The sequence below is a fragment of the Podarcis vaucheri genome, assembly GCF_965113315.1.
Source record: "Podarcis vaucheri genome assembly, chromosome: 2".
Lineage (NCBI taxonomy): Eukaryota > Metazoa > Chordata > Lepidosauria > Squamata > Lacertidae > Podarcis > Podarcis vaucheri.
Window position 1 is genome coordinate 25894602 of NC_138760.1, and position 23164 is coordinate 25917765.

Below are 23164 nucleotides of genomic sequence, written 5' to 3' on the forward strand. Positions count from 1 at the left end.
CTGGTATGTGGCCCTGGGAAAGTGGCCCCTGAAAAAGGTTATTTAACTCTGCTTTACAGATATCTCTCATGCCCATTCTTTGCTTCTCACCTGCCTGTCATGATTGGACAGAAGAGGCGCGACTGTTATTGGGTCAGTCAGTTGTAAACACACACACACTTAACAATTTTGGTTCTACACGTCAAATGTAGACCTAAGGCCCACAAATGATGTCATGCAAGAGAATCCACAGTCACACTTAACTGTACAGTGGAGCCTCGGGTTACATATGCTTCAGGTTACATACGCTTCAGGTTACAGACTCTGCTAACCCAGAAATAGTACCTCGGGTTAAGAATTTTGCTTCAGGATGAGAACAGAAATCGTGCTCTGGCGGCACGACAGCAGCAGGAGGCCCCATTAGCTAAAGTGATGCTTCAGGTTAAGAACAGTTTAAGGTTAAGAACGGATCTCCGGAACGAATTAAGTACTTAACCCAAGGTACCAGTGTAATGTAAGCATTGCACATTATAGTTGAAATCAAGGGGGCTGGCTGCACATCGATGCACAAACTAACTGTGGTGTCACAAGCCAGTTATTTTACTCTAAGAACAAAGGAGATGAATGCTTAGCATGGCCCCTGCCATGCTAGTTGTTTTATTTGTTTCTTATCGCTTCTTAATGCACGTCTTCTCATATTCCCTGGAAGTAGGTACATGGTGGTGCCGTGTAACCATGCATCAAATTGTTTTGAAATGACACATGAGGGTGTTGTTAAAAATGTGCGTGGGCAGAAGCACTGCATATTGGATTTGGCACTATTATTTGGGAGCTGAGTGAATAATTTATTAAGTATATTCTTGCCCACCTTTCTCTTATAAAGAAAGCCATAAATCCTTGAGTGGGTCAAAACCAATTAACAAATTTCAATCACAAAAATGATGACGAAATAAAATTAAGAGCAGTGCATTTAAAAGTACATTGCATCCGCATCCCAAGTGCTTTCTGAAAAAGAAAAGGCTTTTGCTGTGCTTTGGAAAGCAGTAAAAGATTTTGCTTCGCAGGCACCCTGAGGGACAGAGTTCTGCATTGTGACATCAACAGCAGGCAAAGTCCTGTTGGTTGGAACTGCCAGCCTAATCATCGACAGTGTTGGCACGCAGAGCTGGGCTTCCCTAGGTGATCTAAGTGCAGGGCTATTGTTGGCAGTCAGTATCTTTGGGCGCTTGCCAAAGCCCACACCTTAGTAGGAGGCTTGCTGCCAATTCCTAGAGCCTTGTGGGCCTCCACCTCCTCCCTTTCTGTGTTGCAGTCTCTTCACCTGCCCTCTCTAAGAAAGGAGAAGGAGCAGTAACCTGTATGGGGTTTGGTTTGGTTCTCCCTCTGGAAGGTGGCTTGGGCTGGGGCCAGAGAGAAAGGGAAGCAAATGGGCAGCAACAGTGGTGGAGAAGACATGATAGATCATAGAATCATAGAGTCATAGAATCATAGAGTTGGAAGAGACCACAAGGGCCATCGAGTCCAACCCCCTGCCAAGCAGGAAACACCATCAGAGCACTCCTGACATATGGTTGTCAAGCCTCTGCTTAAAGACCTCCAAAGTAGGAGACTCCACCACACTCCTTGGCAGCAAATTCCACTGTCGGAACAGCTCTTACTGTCAGGAAGTTCTTCCTAATGTTTAGGTGGAATCTTCTTTCTTGTAGTTTGGCTCCATTGCTCCGTGTCCGCTTCTCTGGAGCAGCAGAAAACAACCTTTCTCCCTCCTCTATGTGACATCCTTTTATATATTTGAACATGGCTATCATATCACCCCTTAACCTCCTCTTCTCCAGGCTAAACATGCCCAGCTCCCTTAGCCGTTCCCCATAAGGCATCGTTTCCAGGCCTTTGACCATTTTGGTTGCCCTCCTCTGGACACGTTCCAGTTTGTCAGTGTCCTTCTTGAATTGTGGTGCCCAGAACTGGACACAGTACTCCAGGTGAGGTCTGACCAGAGCAGAATACAGTGGCACTATTACTTCCCTTGATCTAGATGCTATACTCCTATTGATGAGGCCCAGAATTGCATTGGCTTTTTTAGCTGCCGCGTCACACTGTTGGCTCATGTCAAGTTTGTGGTCAACCAAGACTCCTAGATCCTTTTCACATGTACTGCTCTCAAGCCAGGTGTCACCCATCTTGTATTTGTGCCTCTAATTTTTTTCCCCAAGTGCAATACTTTACATTTCTCCCTGTAAGATACAATTGGGGAGGGAGCCGACTGAGAGCATCCGACACAAGTCCCCCTGCCCACACTGGCGGAGGAAGGGGGATGCGGTGGGTGTGGTCTGACCTGGGTGTCATCCCTGAGGGGGGGTGACATTGCCACGCTGTCCCCTTGGGACGCTCACCGCGGGCGGCGCCCCTCTGGGATGCTTGCCCCGCCCCCGCGGGTGGCTAACCCCGCCCTCTGGGTGCCATAGCAGCTAGCTCCGCCTCTTCCTACCCACACACCTGGAACTGGCATTATCTAACAGTGTGAGGATGTTTCTCTGCAAAGATGCACGACGGAAAAAATTCACAGAACATTTAACGGAAAATTTGCTGGTGCTTTATTCACTTGTGGAAAATTCTCAGTTTCGTAAGTTCACTTGTAACAGCAAAAGGATGCCAACGCAATTTTAGGCAAGCCTGGCAGTTTTCAAAGATTTCAGCTTTGTTTGTTGAATACTAATGAAAAGCGCCCAGCTTTGATTGAATATTCTAAGAAACGAACAAAAGAGAAATCAGCAGTCAAAATCAATGCAGTTTTGAAAGGATCAGTTTGCCATCTTGAATAAAAACGGTGTTCAGTTGTATCCAAACATAGACAAAAAATCTGTTCCTTGATCTCAGGAACCATCATGCAAAATTTTGTTATGATATATCAAATAGTGTTCAAATTAATAGAGAGTGGACAAAGAGACAACTTTTCAAAAGATAAAGCAGACAAGTAAAACGTCATGCTAAATAAGATCATTCTCTAGGGTATCAGAAAATTACTCTGTGCAAACTGAACATTTTCTAATCAAATTACAAATAGTGGTGTCTGTTTTCTGGGGGAGATAATCCAATTCAGAATTTTCCAGAAAACCCACATCGCTGTTTGTATGAGAGTCAACATGCTCCTGTAACTAGGCAGATCCGAAGTAATTTAGGGCTTTAAAGATCAGTACCAACACCTTGGAACACTCTGAAACAAACCGATCAACCCAGTAGTGCAGTTAGGTAATTATTTGCTTTCTAAAATAGATTTTTTTCACTAGTTTTTATAGTAACATTAACAGTACAAAATACAGTATTACAACACAGCTCAGCCATACAGTTCATATTGATATCAATTATATATTTCATTAGTCCAATCATGTGGAACATGGGTAGGCAAACTAAGGCCCGGGGGCTGGATCTGGCCCAATCGCTTTCTAAATCCAGCCCGTGGACGGTCCAGGAATCAGCATGTTTTTACACGAGTAGAATGTGTCCTTTTATTTAAAATGCATCTCTGGGTTATTTGTGGGGCATAGGAATTCATTCATTTCTCCCCCCCCCCCCACAATATAGTCCGGCCCCCCACAAGGTCTGAGGGACAGTGGACCGGCCCCCTGCTGAAAAAGTTTGCTGGCCGCTGATGTAGAAGAACAGAAATAAAGTGCTGATTGTGAAATAAATAAGTTGCACATAGGTTCATGCTATATTCAATATTGTCAGTGCTATTTTCTGGGGGTACTCAGAGATATGCAGTTCTGGCACCTCCCCCCCCCCCCCGAATGTTCAAATTTTCTGTAACAAACAACTTGATTGTGAATACCAGCACCTATTTTTTTTTCCTACAAAAAAATAAAGCATTGGATATGGTATACAATTTACTGCAGGAAATTCCTCTATAATGTTCCGTGTGAAAGGCTGGACTGCATTCTCCCTGGTGGTATATATGAAATACAGCTAGACCAGCATTCATGGAATAGCATTTTCATTTTTTCTACAGTTAGGTAATTCTAGACTTAATGGTCTTTTACACAGCCTTTTCAGAAGGTAGCGTTTATTACTTCACTTTCAGATGTGGTAAGCCAGCCTTCCTCATTTGTTCCCCCACATCCCCATTCTGCAGAGCAGGGACCTGCCAAGTACTTCCCTGTCAGCTCAGCACAGTGCCGGATTTATGTATAAGCTAAACAAGCTATAGCTTAGGGCCCCACTCTCTTGGGGGCCCCCAAAAAATTTAAAGGGGAAAAAAACCTGGATGTACATTTCCAAAATATAAGATAAAAAACAAATAAAATAAAACATGCAGCAACAGTGCCAAATGGCTTTAGATATCTATTAAGTCATGGATGGGCAAACTAAGGCCCGGGGGCCAGATCCAGCCCAATCGCCTTCTAAATCTGGCCCGCGGACGGCCTGGGAATCAGCGTGTTTTTACATGAGTAGAACATGAGTAGAATGAGTAGACTGTGTGTTCTCGAAGCTACCAGCATGAGTGACCAAACTGTGGGAGGCAGTGGAAGACAGGAGTGCCTGGCGTGCTCTGGCCCATGGGGTCACGAAGAGTCGGACATGACTAAACGACTCGACAACAACAAAATATGTGCTTTTATTTAAAATGCATTTCTGGGTTATTTGTGGGGCATAGGAATTTGTTCATCCCCCCCCCCAAAATACAGTCTGGCCCCCCACAAGGTCTGAGGGACAATGGACTGGCCCCCTGCTGACAAAGTTTGCTGACCCCTATATTAGATCCATAAATTACCATATAACATATATTCAACACAAAAAACAGAGACAATTTGTTGTTGACAAAGGACAGCTGGACATATAAAGGGCCCCATTACCTTCAGTAGCTTTGGGCCTCATCAAACCTAAATCCGACCCTGGCTCAGCAGCACCCCTGGATAAGCCAGGAAGGTCTTGTATTGGAATAATCATTTCACACACTTCTTTCCACTGCTATAGTTGCTCTCTTGATTCCTCCCCGCTCTCGCAGTTACGCTTTTCTAATATTGCTTGCAACGGTTTCCAATTACAAAAGTAAGTCTGAGCGTGGCAAACAAACACTAGCGAAGCATCCTCAGGGGACAGCCCACGTAATTCAACTTGCAGGAACACGGGGGTGGGGGTGAGCAGCGTGCGATGAAAGGATCAAAGAAAAAGATGCAGTTGCAAGATAAATAAAGTGTGAGAGAGAGACCTGCTTCCGTTGACTGAACTGCAGGCAACTGGGTCTGTACCTCCTGTCAGATGCAGCAGCTGCATAAGCCACAGGTGGAAATATAACATCTTCAGAGTTATTAGGTGTGATTCTGGTTTAATCTAGGTTCATGGGATCTTTGAAGGCGGAAAAACATTGAAGTCCCCTTGAATCTGCAAAGTGGCAGATCGGTGCAAGCCCTAGGTGTTTGTTCTGCAAGAAATCTGGTTTCTAGGTGATGGAGAGGAAGGAGTGGGTGGAAGAACTCTTGCAAATGGTGCAAGCGGGGAGCAGGAACAGCCCCTGAGGCTGAGGATCCCTACATCTGAACACTAAATTGCACCTCTCACCAATGGAAGAGCACAGAGAGTTGCAACCTAATGTTTGCCGTTTGGGGGGCGTTGAAAGTAGACGCAAAAGGAAAATCACACTAACTTACTATAGAACCAGCCTTCTCCAATATGGGGCCCTCCAGATGTGTTGGACTACAATTCTCATCGGCCCCAGGCAGCATGGCTGTACTGATGGTACCCCAAAACATGGCTGGTGAAGACTGAGCTTATGCTAGTGTCATAGTTTAGAGTTCAGTCTACTAAACTTTAGCATGTTTATGAGAATTCAATAGGACTTCTGAGTAGACATGGCTAGGATTGTGCTTTTGATTACCTTCCTACCTCTCACTTTCACACCAACAGGTTGGACCCAGAAGGCTCACCTGCCTTTTTCCACGAGGAGCCACACCGAAAGATCCTAGGTGCCTGGGGATTCCATTTTTCAGAAGCAGGTTAGAAGGACTTTTTCTTCCCACTGTTAACTTGATTCACATGTAGTGTTAGAAACTCATATATATAAGCTAGGCGCCAGATGACTCCTTAAATCAAGGTTACAATCGCCAGAACGGAATGTCTAGCTGCCATTTTTGGATAAGATGGCTTTAAAGTCTTTATTTTTCAAGTGGTGGGCTGACTGATTGATTCTCAGTTAAACATCTGGCTAGTTCAGATGACAACCTTGAGCTAGGTTAAGAACTTTAAGAACTTAAAAGAAGAAAATTCACTTGATCCAGGGGCAGTCCACATATATATTGGCCTCTTCCGACCTCTTTTTCTTAATGGGGACTGCTCCTTCTCAGGCTGCACAAAAAAAGCATTTTGGTTCCTGCAAATCCATTCCAATTGTGAAGATAAAATATAACCGGTGGAATCCTACAGCATGCAGTATTAGTGTGTGAAAACAGTCCAGATCCAATGATCCCCAGGCATGCACCTCCGGATGGTGGAGATGTTAGGCACTAGCCTAACACCCAGGCATCTTCACTTGGTCGCAAGTGGTTAATAGCCAGGTGCAAAATGCGCTTGGTGCCTGGCTAATATTGAACACTGTTCACATGTACAAGAGTTTTAACACTAATGGTATCATGAACATGAATGCATACCCATATGAGCAATGTTGAGGGAAGATGAAAGGAGCCTGAAAGGGCCAATTAACAGACATTGACAGGGAGCGAAGATTCCAGTGAGTCTATGTGGTGAAGCTGCAGCGTTACATAACAGAAGGCACAAGGCTTAATTACTGAGATGGATGGGGATAATAGCTGGTGGGGACAGCTATGGGAATCCTACTTACAATTCAACAAACCCAGGATCAGGCACAATAGGACAGGTTGCTTGGCTAGGATCTCAGAAAATAAGATTGCTTAAAAAAAAATGCCTTAGAGCTTGCCCAGTGTACATTTCTCCTTGATTGTAATGCTCAGAACACCACCACAAAGGGTTAAGTCTCTTCTTTCCTTCTAAATACTAAATAAGGGTTAAACTCAGCAAACCCTCCAGATGCTTAGAGGGGAATCTAGGCAAAAGAAGAAGAAAAAGCTGCCTTATAAATCTTTAGAAATGTGAGGCCTCAAGTCTGAGCAAATAAGCACACTTTTCCTAGGTGTTTATGGGGCTGGGATAGAGAGGGAAAGCAAAACACTCACCTCACGGTTTAGTTATAGCGACAAAGTCTGCTGGTATCCCATTCAGCAGCCTGGGAAGGCTGGGCTTGAAACCAGATAGCAAGACACAGTGGCCAAATATGTTTCTTGGAGATGGTTGTAGCTAGAGAGTAACCCATCATGAGCAGAAATGGGAAATCCTAGCTTCCTCACGGTCCTTTTCTTTTACTACTTCGCTGATTGCTTCCGACTTCAAAGGGTGTGTGCATGTAAATGGCCTTTTATATTTGTTGTGTTCCCATCTCAGTATTTAATTGCATCTCTCTTGTGTGTATAGAAATTGAAGGAAGGATGTGTTCCTATGCGGATTTTCCGTTTCAGGTGTTTAGGTTGTCTGTGGTCCTTTTTTTGTTTTTGAGTAAGTTTGGTGCCATTTGTGGTTGTTGTCTATTGAAGAGGGAAAAAAGCAAGTAATTAATTATTAGTATTTAAGTATTTGTGTGCTTGGTGCTGCACAAATTGACAAGAGTTTCTGTCCCTAAGGAACTTACAGTCTAAAATTTGACCTAAAGGTAAGCAACAGTGGAAGTGGAGGCAGGGGAATATAATAAAGAAATATATGTATATGAGTTACACCCTTGCTGTAGGTGGGCTGTGCGGTCTTCCAGATGTTGCTGGACTCCAGATCCCATCAGCCCTAACCAGCATGGCCAATGGTCAGTGATGATGGGAGCTGTAGTTAAAAATACATCATGAGGGGCAAATGTTCCACACCCATGCTCTAGAGCATGGGGTCCAGGAGGCTGTGCCAAAGACTTACTAGGCTGGGTTTTGAGGAGGGGTGTCAACTAAAGTAGGAAGAGTGTTCTAGGAAGCAGCTCCAGGCATACAAGCCGCCAAGGGAGAAAATGTGAAGGTTTTTTGGTTGGTTGGTTAGTTTGAAGGACCAGGAGACTTTCACATTGTGGTGGGTGGTGGAGCTTCAGGAACCAATTTCATGAGCAGGGAATGCAATTTTTACTCTCTCTTTTTAAAGGTTTCCTGAAATCTTAGTTTAAGCTACATGTGGGCTTTTGGGTCAAGTGAAAAATATTACACACACACACACACACACACACACACACACACACACAGATGCCGCTGGTGCTCTCAAGGTCTTCTCCTGCTGCCCATAAAGCCTCCTAAGGTGGTGAAGCTGGCTACCTTTTTCTCCCTTGAAAAGCACATGGAACCGAAGGAGGAAGTTAGAAGACTGACTCTCTTTCCCACTTCCTCTTTCATCTCTATGCGCTTCCCAAAGCTCAGATTAATTCTACTGGAGGTGGCCAGGGTGGGTGCCAAGATTAAGGGAGAGGTTGTCAGCATTTAAAGACTCCTCTGGAGGCATTGGGCTCTACTAGCCTGTTGTACCAGTGGAAGCCAGTGCAAGGATTCCTGCTAGCACAATGCAAATTTTCACCTGTTCACCTCCTGCTTCCACCCTGCACAATCCCCAAATCTGCTCTGGAGGGATGGGGGAACACCCAGACCAGATTTTGGGTGGTGCTGGCAGAAGGAAGGAGGAGGTTCCCTTGCACAAGGAAAACCTTTCCACTGATGCAACCTTTGCCATAGCACTAGGCTGAACACAACCTATCCAGCATGAATCATTTGCGTTGCTTTTTGTGTTATGCTTCGTCCTTATGAAGACATTAACTTGAGTGCTTTATTCATGCTTTAAAAAGAATTTTAAAAAGAATTGGCTAGGTTGCCACTACTTGAAGTAAGCATCACTTAGAGCTCAATCAGACTTTGGTGTCACATTTCTAGGTTTGCGCTTTAAAGCTCTCCCTGCAAAAACTTGCTCTTTACCTCTGAATCAGAGTAAATGGCATCTGCAGAAAACTTGATTTGCAATTAGTTCTGATTCTGCATTAAGGAGTGGGTTTTCTTGGGGAAAGTGATGGGGCATGGTGCTTAAAAGCATGGATGTGTGCCTAGAAAGTACAGGGCAAAAGCTAAGTGTGGATGAGCCCTTAGCTGCTGATGGAAAAAAGTGTTATATAAGAGCCTAGGAGAACCCCAAGCCCTATCTGCTTTATACATTTAAAGCAGTACTCATACCACTTTAAACAGTCATGGAATCCTGGGAACTGTAATCCCCCCCCCATAATTTTAATTGTTTTTCATGTTAATGTAAGAACAACATGTAAGTACAGTAACTTGTCCAGTGGTAGGTACATTCTTATTAAGTTTCATATGCAGTACACAAGGAATACAGTGGTACCTTGGAAGTCAAACAGAATCTGTTCCGGAAGTCTGTTTGACTTCCAAAACAGTTCGGAAACCAAGGCGTGGCTTCACGATTGCAGCCAATCGGAAGCCATGGAAGTCACGGCGGACGTTCGGGTTCCAAAGAACGTTTGCAAATCGGAACAATCACTTCTGGGTTTGCGGCGTTCGGGACCCAAAACGTTCGTCTTGCAAGTTGTTTGAGATCCAAGGTACAACTGTATGTTTATTTATGCGTTATCAAGTATCCTCTCCATAGTGTTTCTTGTGTTGGGGGTATAATAAAAGTATCTTCTGTCTCATTTATAAAGGAAAAGAAAGGAAGCCAAATCTCACCAAAAGTGTCTGTCCTTTCAGTGCCTTTAATTACCCTCCTATGCCGAGTAAAGCATTCCGATAGCCACTTCCCAAATATTATTTAACCAGATTTCAATGGGGATTTGGGAACTGTAGTTTATTACGGGTGCTGGTTGTTTGTGCCATATATGATAATGTTTTCAGTGTGTTCTAGATGCCCCTGTTCCATAAAGTACCTAATATGTATATTGCATATGCGGTGGTCTTGAGTCAGAGAAGTGTTTTCTTTTGCTCTAGGCTCTAGAGATGTAAAAAGTATGCTGTTGTCACTCCCTTCAGCCATATAATTTTAAACATAGTTCCCAACTCCACCCAGCTTACAGACAGACTAGTAGTGCATTCTTGGTCTTATTTTTGGCAGACAAGGTTGTGTTGGTGGTCCATGGCTCACTGTGTCTTGGCAGGGCTGTGGTACGACTGCCTCCATTTGGTGCTGTGTGAAGCATATTCCCCGGAAAGAGTCATCTCACCTCTCTTAGCTATCATCATCATCAGTTAACGTCCATTGCCCTTTGAACAGACAGCATGCTATGACTTTCTAGTTGAGATTGTCCAGAGCTGGAAACTAGGTATATCCAGGGGTTCCCTCCCCAGCAATTTGAGGTCATTGGTGGGGGAGAGCTGGGACAGTGATCTCTGGCTCCTCTCCCTCCAGCATCTGGTTTGCATTGTGTACGCCTGGCCCCTGGAGCCAAGGGCATCTGCCATAAAGCTAAAATTAGCACAGGATGTTGATCTAGTTAGCTGGATTTGGTAACTCCAAGCTCCTGGGCTGGCTCCAGAGATGAGTCAGTTCTCCTCCTCAACCCTGCTGCTCAGACCTCTGTGCACATTTGATCAGATGCTGGTCCTGTGCAGCAAGGCTCTTTGGGACCACTTTTCTTTGCTCTGGTTTCTGCATCGGTTGGTAGTGCTAAAGGAAAGTCTTGCTTCTTCCCCACATCTCAGGGGTTTCCAAACTGTGGTCCATGAATCACTAGTTGTCTGTGAGCTTCATTCAGGTGGTATGTTGATTTTTGGCTGAAGATGGGAAGTGATACATGTATTACATGAAATAGCCATATGTATTTTTCATTTCATTTTCACCTTTTTTTTCCCTTTTATGGGATTGTATTACAGTTTGAGATGGAATCTAGCACAGCACATTACAATTGCTACAATAGGTAGTGAAATCATTAAGTGGCCCTTTAGGGCTCTTAGCAATTGTCAAGTGGTCCATCAAGGAAGAAATTTTGGGAAACACTGCTCCATCTTTCTTGCTGCTCTGTTTCACTTTGTCTGAGGAACAGCCTCTTTTCAGCATTTAGGGCTGTGCAACAGAATAAGTCTCTTTTTGTCTCTGTTGCGCTTGTCAGCACATGTCTCTCCGGCTATTGGCAAAGCCACGGTGTCGGGCAAGGTTTTTTCAAGTCTTGCACAGTTGAGCTGGGTGTGGGTGGGTGTCCTTGCCTAGTGAATCATTTCAATGTGTCCACTCATCATTGCCTCCCATTCTGAAATAGTGGAGGAATAGCAAGAGCAGGCAGACCTAGACCACCGGATATTTGAGTTGGTAGGATTATACCTACAGGCTCAAATGTTCATAGCATTATAAAAACCAATATCCTTATTTGTAGGACCTTCCACCCCCCTCTGTACTTCTTTTTTTAAACCATTGGTCCATGTTCTCTCTTACACATCTGCTCCAACCCCCTATGCTGTTTAGTGTGGCCATTAAGGGAGCTGAGATCTAGGACTTAAGTAGCTGGGAATCTGATTTCACAGATCCATATTGCAAAATCCAGGATACTTAATTTGAGTCATTTTAAAATTATTGACCATTATGCACTCCGTATAAATTGCATTTGGGGGTTGAGTCCATCTGAACAATGATATCCATGTCTCTGAGAGATGGAATGCACTAACGTGGTTGCTGCTGAGTTGATTCCATAGAATGAAGGGGAAAGTAGCAATATATGATGGAAATATTATGAAAATTCCTTGGTATGAATGAGAACTCAGGAACCACAATAATGCTTGATTATCTTTTATTGCATAAGCTATAGTTGCTTATAAGTTGAAAGCTTTTGAACCCAAAGTAATTCCCCCCACCCATTTTTCTCTAATGTGGACTTGCATATCTATTGAGAAGATGCCAGATTTCTGTGCTTAATATCAGATAAGCTAGTGGGCCTTGTAGTTTTAAAACACCTTGGTTCAGGGAGCACCCTTGCTAGCCAAAGCTGGATGTAGGAAGCAGAGGAAGTTGGAAGGGATTTAAAAACAGCAATGCAACTTCAGCTGAAGCAGCTTGAACCAGCATCCACCTACTGCCATGATCACCTGAAAGGTTCCAAATACATCTTTAGGCTTTGATCTGCTGTCCAGTTAAGTTTCATAACGGAGAAGGGCAGTTTAATTGCAAAATGGAAAAGGGGGTTAAAAACTATGTGGTAGTACAGTGAGGATAAATTTATCTTTTAATTTACAGGAGTGTGCAGCTGGAACTAAAACTGCCTCCGCAGGAAAAAGGAGGGAGAGAAAAACCTAACAGCAGCAGGAAAAAAAAAAGTATATTGAGTTTGTCATTATTCCAAGTAGCAAGTTATGATTTACAGCCTTGACAGATAAATTACTTACTTACTTAAAATTAAAAAGTAGCAAATGCTGAGTGTTCATTTTCAAAATTCAGACTTCACACAAACACACACACAAACTCTTAAGAAAAAAACTGCATAGCAAGGGAGAGGCCTGTTGACTACGATAGAACTGGAAAAGCAAATCTATAATTTGAACTTGCTTCACTAAAAGACGTGCCAGAGAGGGCAAGGATCCTTCACTGCTTTGCTGGGTACAGCTTCACAAGCCATATTGGGTTGTTTGGCTGTTCTGGATGAAGTTGCACTCCCTTTGATGGGTCAGATGTGCATTTGGGGAGTGCTCCTGGAACCATCTCTGTCACTAAAAACTCCAAGTGACCTCTGTGGCAAAGAGCACCTATGACCAGGTTTGCTTGGTATTAAAGCTGTGGTCTTTCCTGGATAGAGTAGCTTGGCCACTGCTGGTCATGCGTTGGTATCCGCACGCTTAGGTTTCTGTAATGTGCTATATCTGTGGCTGTCCTAGCAGCCAGCACAGAAACTGCAGCTAAGTGCAGGATCCAGCAGCTGTAGTGCTAAATGGGGCACCCAGGTATGTACATACTTCACTTGTGCTGAAGGAACTGCACTGGCTGCCTAGTGGCTACCGGACAACACTCAAAAGTGTTGTTGCGGACATATAGAAAATTCTGAACAACTTGGCTCCAGGATGCTTGGCAGACTGCTTTCCCCTATATAATCCTAGTCAATCCCTACAGTCATACAATCATAGCTTCAGAGGAGGTCCTTTCAAACTCTGCTTACAGCACTGCCAGTTCTCAAGGCTAGGTGCTTTTTCCTTCACCCGCTGCAGCTCCAGAACTCCCGCGCCTTCTTCCTAGCTCGTCTCTGTGCATGCATGAAATAATCATTCATTCCTGGGCTGGGCTGATTTGCTGGCTGCACGGAAGAGAGCATCACACTGGGAACATGGAGTGTTCATGGGATTATTTATTGACTGTTGGAGTGGCTTCATAGCTTAGCACTTGCGGAGACTGAAGGAGATTCTGGGGCCTTCCTTAAAGAGACAGATTTCCAAGCTTATTATCTCAGTGGATCCTCCTGACCTTAAAAAGTATGAAATTCTGGCTGAGGCTCCAGCTGACTAACTCTCCTCCCAGAATGCACTTGGGGCATCCTGTGTATGGCAGTATTGTTTTAGCAGCGGGAACCATGTTCGTTTCCAGCAGCCAAACTGCTGTTATTCAGCGGCTACAATAACCTTGGCAGATGTTGTTGTGGTTGCCGCGGAAACGTTTCCTTTTTGTCATAGCCCACGTGAAATTTATTGTTTTATTTAGGTCCTGACAAGCAGGTTGCAGTAGGGAAGGCCAGAGTGTCACCTCGCGAGGAGGGGATGTGTAGGCAGAGCAGCCCAAACTCTTGTGTCTCCCACAAGCACTGACTTTGGCCAGCTTTATGCTGTCTAGTAGTGTAGCGTCCCCGTCCTCGCCCTCCTCAGAAAATACAAAATTCCTGACTAAACCATCCATTAATTCTGCAACCACAAATCCTCAGTATTTGAATGGCAAAGCCATGCCTATATTCACATGTTTTATTTAGCTGGCAGACCTTACGTACACAGTTGTATAATTTTATGGTTTGAATTTTTCCGTTTTATGTTCTGCTTTATTTCCTTTTTTGTCAGAGACGGGAGAGAATTGGCAGAAAGCTGTAGGACACACAGGAACAGTTAAGAGCTGGGAAGAAGCAACAGGCTGAGCGGGGAAAGGGAGCTTGTAGGCCTGTCTCCCCAAGTCATCTTTGCTCATCCCTCTCTCCTCCTAGTGTAAATCAGTCCTTCAAAGTGTGCCCAAAGCTGTTACAGTAGCTCTTGGTATATGTCGGTGTTGCTGTTGCAAGTGCCTCCAGGATAAACTACCTAGGATGTGGCAAAAAACACACACAGCCATCCCAGACCCATAAAAAACCCAGAGCACTTTTTAAAGCAGAACTGTCTTTCAAGGCCTTCCGCCCTGCACAAGGCAGGGCAGCTGTGGCTTAACAAGGGCAGTCCCGGAATTGGCGTCTCACAGCAGTCTAAATGGCTGGGGCAGTCCAGATTCTCAACAGAGGGGCAACATTAGAGGAAAGGTCCAGTGACTAAACTAGGTGGCAGGGCGGCACAAGTCAGGGAATCCTAGAATTGTAGAATTGGAAGAGACCCTGAGGGTCATCTAGTTCAACCTCCTGCAATTCAGGAATCTCAGCTAGATCATACGTGACAGATGGCCATCTAACTTCTTTTTAAAAACCTCCAAGGAAGGAGAGTCCACCACCTCTCGTGGGAGTCTGCCAGAAAGTTCTTCCTGATCTCCTTTCAAAACCATTGGTTTGGGTCCCACCCTCCAGAGCGGATGAAAACACAAGCTTGCTCCATTCTGGTACAGAGATGTTGTTCGTGCAACCATATGTTACTGGGGCAAAGATGTTGTGCCTGGAACAGAAGGCTTTTAAACTCGAACCTTCACACTGCTTGCAGGTTTGGTCTACTCTTGAGGAGTGGCTTACTCACCAGTGTTTATTCACTCTCAAAGAGCCTTTGTTCCTCAGATGGGCACTTTGGCATTTGGCGGTCAACTGAGCCTGCCCCTTTAGGGCTCTATGGCAGTTTGGCGTTTGCCTGATTCCAAGAGAGGGCTACCTTTGCCACGGGAAGAAAGTTAGATCGCCATTTTTCCTGAGAACCCGGGACCTTCCTAGTCTCCCTCGCAGTCTCCTCTCACAGAGTATTTTACTCTGGGGCGCCCCAAAGAGAATTCCTCCAGCAGGGGTATGGCACCTTTGAGACCCTGATCTCCATTACTGGTATTTGACATGAGAAATTTGAGGTGCATATCCACCATATACAGTTCCCCTATATAACCCTTGAAAGGGGAGGATGTTAGAAAGTTCATTTTTCTTAGACCCATGTCTAGTCAAGTCGCATCACCTTCTATTCTTTGGCACTAGAGGGAACTAGTTGCTTCCTTTGGACTGAGATTTTTGGCCCACTCACCTCAAAGTTGGCAATGCCATGGCACAAGTAATGGGGGAAGTTGCTCCTGGTGTCCTCATGTAGCAAAGATGCGGAACCTAGGACCCAATGCTTCCCTCCTGGACTTTCTATCTGGCCCTCAGAATTCTCCCCAGGCCACACCCCTCTCTGGTGAGCTGCACATATCCTAAGTGCTTTCGCCTGACCAGAATGTGTCCTTTCTCTCTGATAATGCCTTTTGCTTACCCGGATGGGGGATAGAGAGGTGAGTGTGGAGAAACTAACCTCCAGTACAAAGGTAGACATCTATATTTGTTGCTCTGCCTACTTTTTGCCCAGCTGGAAAAAGTTCAACTGTCATCACCCTGTCCTGCAGAAAGGACTATCTGTTCACATGGCTTTAGCAGTAATTTCTTGAAGCAAGGCATGATCATAGAATCATAGAGTTGGAAGAGACCACAAGGGCCATCGAGTCCAACCCCCTGCCAAGCAGGAAACACCATCAGAGCACTCCTGACATATGGTTGTCAAGCCTCTGCTTAAAGACCTCCAAAGAAGGAGACTCCACCACACTCCTTGGCAGCAAATTCCACTGTCGAACAGCTCTTACTGCCAGGAAGTTCTTTCTAATGTTTAGGTGGAATCTTCTTTCTTGTGGTTTGGATCCATTGCTCCGTGTCCGCTTCTCTGGAGCAGCAGAAAACAACCTTTCTCCCTCCTCTATATGACATCCTTTTATATATTTGAACATGGCTATCATATCACCCCTTAACCTCCTCTTCTCCAGGCTAAACATGCCCAGTTCCCTTAGCCATTCCTCATAAGGCATCGTTTCCAGGCCTTTGACCATTTTGGTTGCCCTCCTCTGGACACGTTCCAGTTTGTCAGTGTCCTTCTTGAACTGTGGTGCCCAGAACTGGACACAGTACTCCAGGTGAGGTCTGACCAGAGCAGAATACAGTGGCATTATTACTTCCCTTGATTTAGATGCTATACTCCTATTGATGAGGCCCAGAATTGCATTGGCTTTTTTAGCTGCCGCGTCACACTGTTGGCTCATGTCAAGTTTGTGGTCAACCAAGACTCCTAGATCCTTTTCACATGTACTGCTCTCAAGCCAGGTGTCACCCATCTTGTATTTGTGCCTCTCATTTTTTTTTGCCCAAGTGCAATACTTTACATTTCTCCCTGTTAAAGTTCATCTTGTTTGTTTTGGCCCAGTTCTCTAATCTGTTAAGGTCGTTTTGAAGTGTGATCCTGTCCTCTGGGGTGTTAGCCACCCCTCCCAGTTTGGTGTCATCTGCAAATTTGATCAGGATGCCCTTGAGTCCATCATCCAAGTCATTGATAAAGATGTTGAATAATACCGGGCCCAAGACAGAACCCTGTGGCGCCCCACTAGTCACTCTTCTCCAGGATGAAGAGGAACCATTGATGAGCACCCTTTGGGTTCGGTCAGTCAGCCAGTTACAAATCCACTGTGTGGTAGCATAGTCAAGTCCGCATTTTACCAGCTTCTTTACAAGAATATCATGGGGCACCTTGTCAAATGCCTTGCTGAAATCAAGGTAGGCTACATCCACTGCGTTCCCTTCATCTACCAGGCTTGTAATTCTGTCAAAAAACGAGATCAGGTTAGTCTGACATGACTTATTTTTCAGAAATCCATGCTGACTATTGGTGATCACAGCATTCCTTTCCAGGTGCTCACAGACTGTTTGCTTAATGATCTGCTCCAGAATCTTCCCTGGTATTGATGTCAGACTGACTGGGCGGTAATTATTTGGGTCCTCTCTTTCCCCCTTTTTGAAAATAGGGACAACATTTGCCCTCCTCCAGTCTGCCAAGACTTCACCTGTTCTCCAGGAATTCTCAAAGATGACTGCCAGTGGTTCTGAGATCACATCTGCCAGTTCTTTTAATACTCTTGGATGCAGTTCATCTGGCCCTGGAGACTTGAATACATCTAAACTAGCCAAGTATTCTTGTACTATCTCCTTAGTTATTCTGGGCTGTGTTTCCTCTGCTGAATCATTTGCTCCAAATTCTTCAGGTTGGGCATTGTTTTCTTTATCGGAGAAGACTGAGGCAAAGAAGGCATTGAGGAGTTCAGCCCTTTCTGTGTCTCCTGTTTGCATTTCACCATCTTCTCCTCTGAGTGACCCCACTGTTTCTTTGTTCTTCCTTTTGCTACGGACATACCCTTAAAAGCCTTTTTTGTTGCTTTTAACCTCTCTAGCAAGCCTGAGTTCATTCTGTGCTTTAGCTTTTCTGACTTTGTGTCTACATGTGCTGGCTATTTGTTTGAATTCCTTTTTGGTGGTTTCCCCCCTTTTCCATTTTTTGTACACATCCTTTTTTAATCTTAACTCAGTTAAAAGTTCTTTAGATAGCCACCCTGGCTTCTTTAGGCACCTTCCATGTTTCCGTCTCATTGGTATTGCCTGACATTGTGCTTTTACTATCTCCCTCTTAACAAACTCCCAGCCATCATGAACTCCCTTTCCTTTTAGTATTACTGCCCATGGGATCTCACCCAGCACTTCCCTAAGTTTTATGAAGTCAGCTTTCTTAAAGTCAAGAAATTGAGTCCTAGTATGCTTGGCTGCTCCTTTCCGCTATATAAACTTCAGAAGAGCATGATCACTCGCGCCTAATGATCCTTCCACTTCTACCCCACTAACCAGGTCATCAACATTGGTTAGGACCAGATCTAAAATGGCTGTTCCTCTTGTTGCTTCTCCCACTTTCTGGACAATGAAGTTGTCTGCAAAGCCAGTGAGGAATCTGTTTGACCTTATGCTCTTGGCTGAGTTTGACATCCAACAAATATCCGGGTAATTGAAGTCCCCCATTACTACTATCTCCCTTCCTTTTGCATGCTTGGCCATCTGTTCCAGGAAGGCATCATCTATGTCCTCCGTTTGGCTTGGGGATCTATAGTAAACTCCCACAATGAGGTCACTGTTATTCTTCTCTCCCTTAATTTTGACCCAAATGCTCTCACTTTGGCTTTGAGGTTCTAAATCTTGGATCTCTTCACAGGTATACACATCCCTGACATATAACGCCACTCCTCCTCCTTTCTTGTCTGGTCTGTTTCTCTGAAATAGATTGTATCCCCCCATTATTACATTCCAATCGTGGGACTTATCCCACCAGGTTTCAGTGATGCCTATTATGTCATATTTAGTTTGCTGTACCAAGAGCTCAAGCTCATCTTGTTTATTTCCCATGCTTTGCGCATTAGTGTACAGACATTGAAGTCCATTAATCATTCCCCCGTGTCTCTTATTTAAGGATTTTTTCCTCCCACCACTAGGTCTGCGTGCTGTTCGCTCCATTTGATCTATGACATTTGGATGATCATCTTCATCAATTGATAGACTCCTACTTTCAGGAGTACTGTCTCCCTCCCCCACATTAGTCAGTTTAAAGCCCTCTTGATGAGGTTTCTGAGATTTTTGGCAAAAACATTCCTCCCAACCGTTGTGAGGTGCAGCCCATTGCTTGCCAGAAGTCCATTTTCAAGAAACTGCAGTCCGTGATCTAAGAATCCAAACCGTTCCTGTTTACACCATTTGCGAAGCCAGCTGTTCACTTCCACTATTTTCCCCTCTCTCCCTGGGCCACGTCGTTCAACTGGGAGGACAGATGAGATGACAAGAGATGATCTCTTTTGATCTTCTGGAGGCTATTGCTTGCAGTGTCATTGGTTCCCACATGAACCAAGAGGAAGGGGTATTTGTCAGTGGGTTTTATGATTCCTTGCAGTCGTTCAGTTACATCTTGGGTCTTAGCCCCGGGGAGACAGCACACCTCCCGAGACATCTTGTCAGGCCCACAGATCACTGCTTCTGTTCCCCTCAGTAGGGAATTCCCTATCACCACTACACGCCTTCTCTTAGGTTTGGTCGGGGTTCTTCCGTGAGCTGTCCGTTCCAAGGTCGCCTGCACATTCCCTGAGGACTGATTTTGCTGCTCGTCCTCAGATACCTGATCAACTGTAATGAGGGAGAGATCCTCAAATGGAGTCTGTTCTTCGTCTTCCATGCTAGGGGAGAGGACTTCAAAGCGATTGTGTATTTCTAAACAATCAGAGCGAACCCAGGGCCTCCTACTTCTTTGAGTCACGTTTCTCCATATATCTGGCACCTGTGTTGGTGAACTAGCCTCCTTCTCAAGGGTATCCCCTGTCTCCTCCTTGGTGGAGACGGTGTTCTCTGTTGCTTCCAAGAAGAGCTCCACTGATGACAGTGTGTTTCAGTTCTCCAAGTGATAAGTGTATCATTTCCTAAAAACTTTCCCTGCAAAGGAGGCAGGGGTGCCAACTGGAATAAAACATTGTGGGGGCCCAGGTGTGCCCCACCCTGCACAATTGATCACATGACACGGTGCACGCACACCATTTGAATGGCAATGCCCATCAACTTTGGAGGCGGGCCTCCAGCTCCCTCAAAAATTTTATTGCGAGGGCCAAAGCCCCTATGGATCCTAGTAGTTGGCTCCTATGAAAGAAGGTATGGGGTGGGAAAATCAACCCAAGCCACTTCCAGTTTCTTGGACCTGCACAGATTTTGCCCTGATTTGGTCTCTTCTGAGCTGGCTGCTGAATCTGTCCGTCTAAACCCTTTTTTTACACAAATACTCCATGCCTTTCAGTGCTCTTTCCTACAAGACAAGTTCAGCTGTCAGAAAGCTGCCCTCAGTGCCCCACATTATTTGGGAAGTGCAAGAGACTGTGAAGGGCTGTTTCTGTGTGTTTATTACATATATAGACCACCTTTTCTCCCATGGAGCTCATGGCTCTCCTCCCCCCCCCCCATTTCATCCTCACAGCAACCCTGTGTGGTAGGTTAGGCTGAGAGATGGTGACTGGCCCCAGGTCGCCTAGTGAACTTCATGGCTGAGTAGGGATCCGAACCCTGGTCTCCCAGGTCATAGTCCAACACTCTAACCATTACACCACAATGGCAGTGCTAGGGTTGGCAGGCACAGAAAGAGAAGGAGTTCTTGTGTCTTTAAATAACTTGAGTATGTGGGAGAAACTGCAAGTGCTAGCAATGACCTTCTCCATCCCACCCTCTTCACCTGTGATTCCAGCATACCCTCAAATTTCTCGGGAGTCGCATACCATACCCTCCATCATTTCTCCAGTGAAAATAGGGATGTCCTAAGAATAGTGGAGGGACGCGGGTGGCGCTGTGGGTTAAACCACTGAGCCTAGGACTTGCCGATCAGAAGGTTGGTGGTTCAAATCCCCACGACGGGGTGAGCTCCCGTTGCTCGGTCCCTGCTCCTGCCAACCTAGCAGTTTGAAAGCACGTCAAAGTGCAAGTAGATAAATAGCTACCGCTCCGGCAGGAAGGTAAACGGCGTTTCCGTGCGCTGCTCTGGTTCGCCAGAAGTGGCTTAGTCATGCTGGCCACATGACCCGGAAGCTGTACGCCGGCTCCCTCGGCCAATAAAGCGAGATGAGCGCTGCAACCCCAGAGTTGGTCACAACTGGACATAGTGGAGAATAGGGACACTTGGAGGGTCTGTTCCAGGGCCCTGTCCTGTTCTCCCTGTGCTGCTGTTGAATCTCATGAAAACTAGCATCAGGAGAGAAGGGGTTTGAGGCAGTGAAGGAGCAAACCTGGGGATCAGAGAAAGATCTGGAAAAACAATGGCTGAGAAATGCAGCCAGAGAGGGAAGGGTGGAGAGGAGGGAAAGTGGGGATTTGCGTGGGCCTTAAAAATGGCTCTTAAGAGTCAGAGTGGGCCCTTCCTGTCCTTAATCCCTTAACAGTGGTAATTGCAATTAGCCCTATTAGCACTAATGGGTCTGAGTACAGGGCTTTTCTCTCCATGCCCAGCAGAGAAAGTGGAGTGCTCTTGAGCATTGCAAAGTAAGGCAGAGGGATCTGCCTGAGCATGAATTAATGATTCTCATGGGAGGTTCCTGCCTGCAGGGTGGTAAATAGCAGATGGACCAAGTGCGGGAATGAAACTGGAAAAAAATCTTTGACAGCAGAAAGTGTTGGCTCTTGGTTTAAGGAAAAGGAGAGGGGCTTGGATTGCAAGAGAGGGAAACTGAGGCATAGGAAGGAGTATTGATGCAACAGGTTAGCAAACATAAATATCTGCATTGCAACTGGCAGTGCTCACTCTAGATCAGGTATAAAGTACCTTCCTTTGTTAAGTCTTCTGTTCCAGGCACAACATTTTTCCACCACTAATGTCCCGTTGCTGGAACACCTTTGCACTAGTTATATACAGAGTCTAAAATTATTCATTGCTTGTTCTGCTCTATGCTTGTAGGTTAGGTAAGTAGTATTATCCTCATACTGCAGACCAGAGGCTGAAAGAAAAAAGCCTCATCAAATCGTGCAGAAGCAGAAGGCAATATTTGAATCGAGGGATTTCCTGGTTCACAGCCTCATTGCTACTAGAAAGTCTAGAGTTTGGTACTGGGATATATTTTCCCCTGAAGCCTTTGGCAAAAACCTATTATTAGCAAAAACAATTTTGTACACCAAAAACCTTGCTGTAACTAAGCCTAAGTATGCATATCTGAAATAATTGAAACAAAATAATAATAAAAAATCCTTCCAGTAGCACCTTAGAGACCAGCTAAGTTTGTTACTGGTATGAGCTTTTGTGTGCATGCACACTTCTTCAGGTCTGAAAAAGCTCATACCAATAACAAACTTAGTTGGTCTCTAGGTGCTACTGGAAGGAATTTTTTTTTTTTGTTCGACTACGGCAGACCATCATGGCTGCCTACCTGTAACTTGAAATAATTGTTTAGTCTTTCCCTGTTTCTGTTCTACTTCAGTGTCTCCCTTGTGTTGATACATAGATTTTAAGCCCCTTAGGGCTAGGTGCTGTTCCCTTGCAGTTTGTAAAGTGTTGTGTGTATGAAAGGTGTCTTCTTGTTGTTGCTGTTTACAAACTGGCTACATTTGAATGAATTTGCTTAAGTTACATAGTGAACCCAGCTTGGGCAATTTTAGAATATATTGGGCGCTCCATCTACTCCTCTCTCCCTTTCTTTGAACTACATAGCAGAAGTTGCCCATGTATTTAAAATCCAGAAATAACCCAGAAAACTATATAACATTAATTAAATGTGCGCACCTAGATGAACTTGGATAAATGCACACCCAGAGAAAGCTTTTGCTTGGTTCTGCGCCACCCTTCTCCTAAAGTGTGTGGCAGATTCTGAAAGAACTTCAAAATGGCTTGTTTGGCTCATGAAAGAAAGATTTGAGAAGGGTTACAATGACGGGAAAGCATACGAATCATACATAGCTTAGGCAAGGCTAAATCGTCGTTAAAGCTTTTAAGTAATCTCAGGGGTCTCCACTAAAACTCAGTTTTTATTTTTGCACAACTTATTGATCTGTGGAACTCACTGCCATGGGATTTGGTGAAGGCCTGCAGCATAAATGGGCTTTTTTAAAAAAGAGGGTTCTAACTATATTTAATGAAGGCTAAAGGTATCAGGGAAGGTAGCTTTCTGCTCAGGTCCTCTTTAAGCACGAAGTTGCTGGAAGCTGTGATTGATGAACTGGAACATAATTATTGAGCATCTCTCCTAAAGCATCCCAAATAGGCTACTGTTGGCGACGACAAGCTGCAGAGTTAGATGGATTGTTACTCCGATCCAGTAAGGCTGGACCTTAATTGATACTTCCCCAGTGTTGCTTTCAGCTTCCCAAACTCCCCTTGATGAAGTGAGCCTCCGCAGTGTGCCAGCCTGGCTGGCTCCCTTCAGATCCCCCGCCCTTGCACTCGCTTGCCAGGATCGCATCCCTGTGAAATGTGTGGAGCTC

General features: G+C 44.9%; 1 protein-coding gene across 4 annotated transcripts in view; it reads left to right on the top strand.

The window, feature by feature from the left end:
* The window catches only part of DGKA (diacylglycerol kinase alpha), an 82854-nt gene that overhangs the window by 36720 nt on the left and 22970 nt on the right, over nucleotides 1–23164 (top strand). For 3 of the 4 annotated variants that reach the window (XM_082212445.1, XM_082212446.1, XM_082212447.1), the window contains one exon: nucleotides 5881–5969. The exons of the other annotated variant lie outside the window; for it this stretch is intronic. In XM_082212445.1, the coding sequence (XP_082068571.1) occupies nucleotides 5881–5969 (89 nt within the window). The remainder of the gene's footprint in view (nucleotides 1–5880; nucleotides 5970–23164) is intronic. 4 annotated transcript variants of the gene reach the window in all.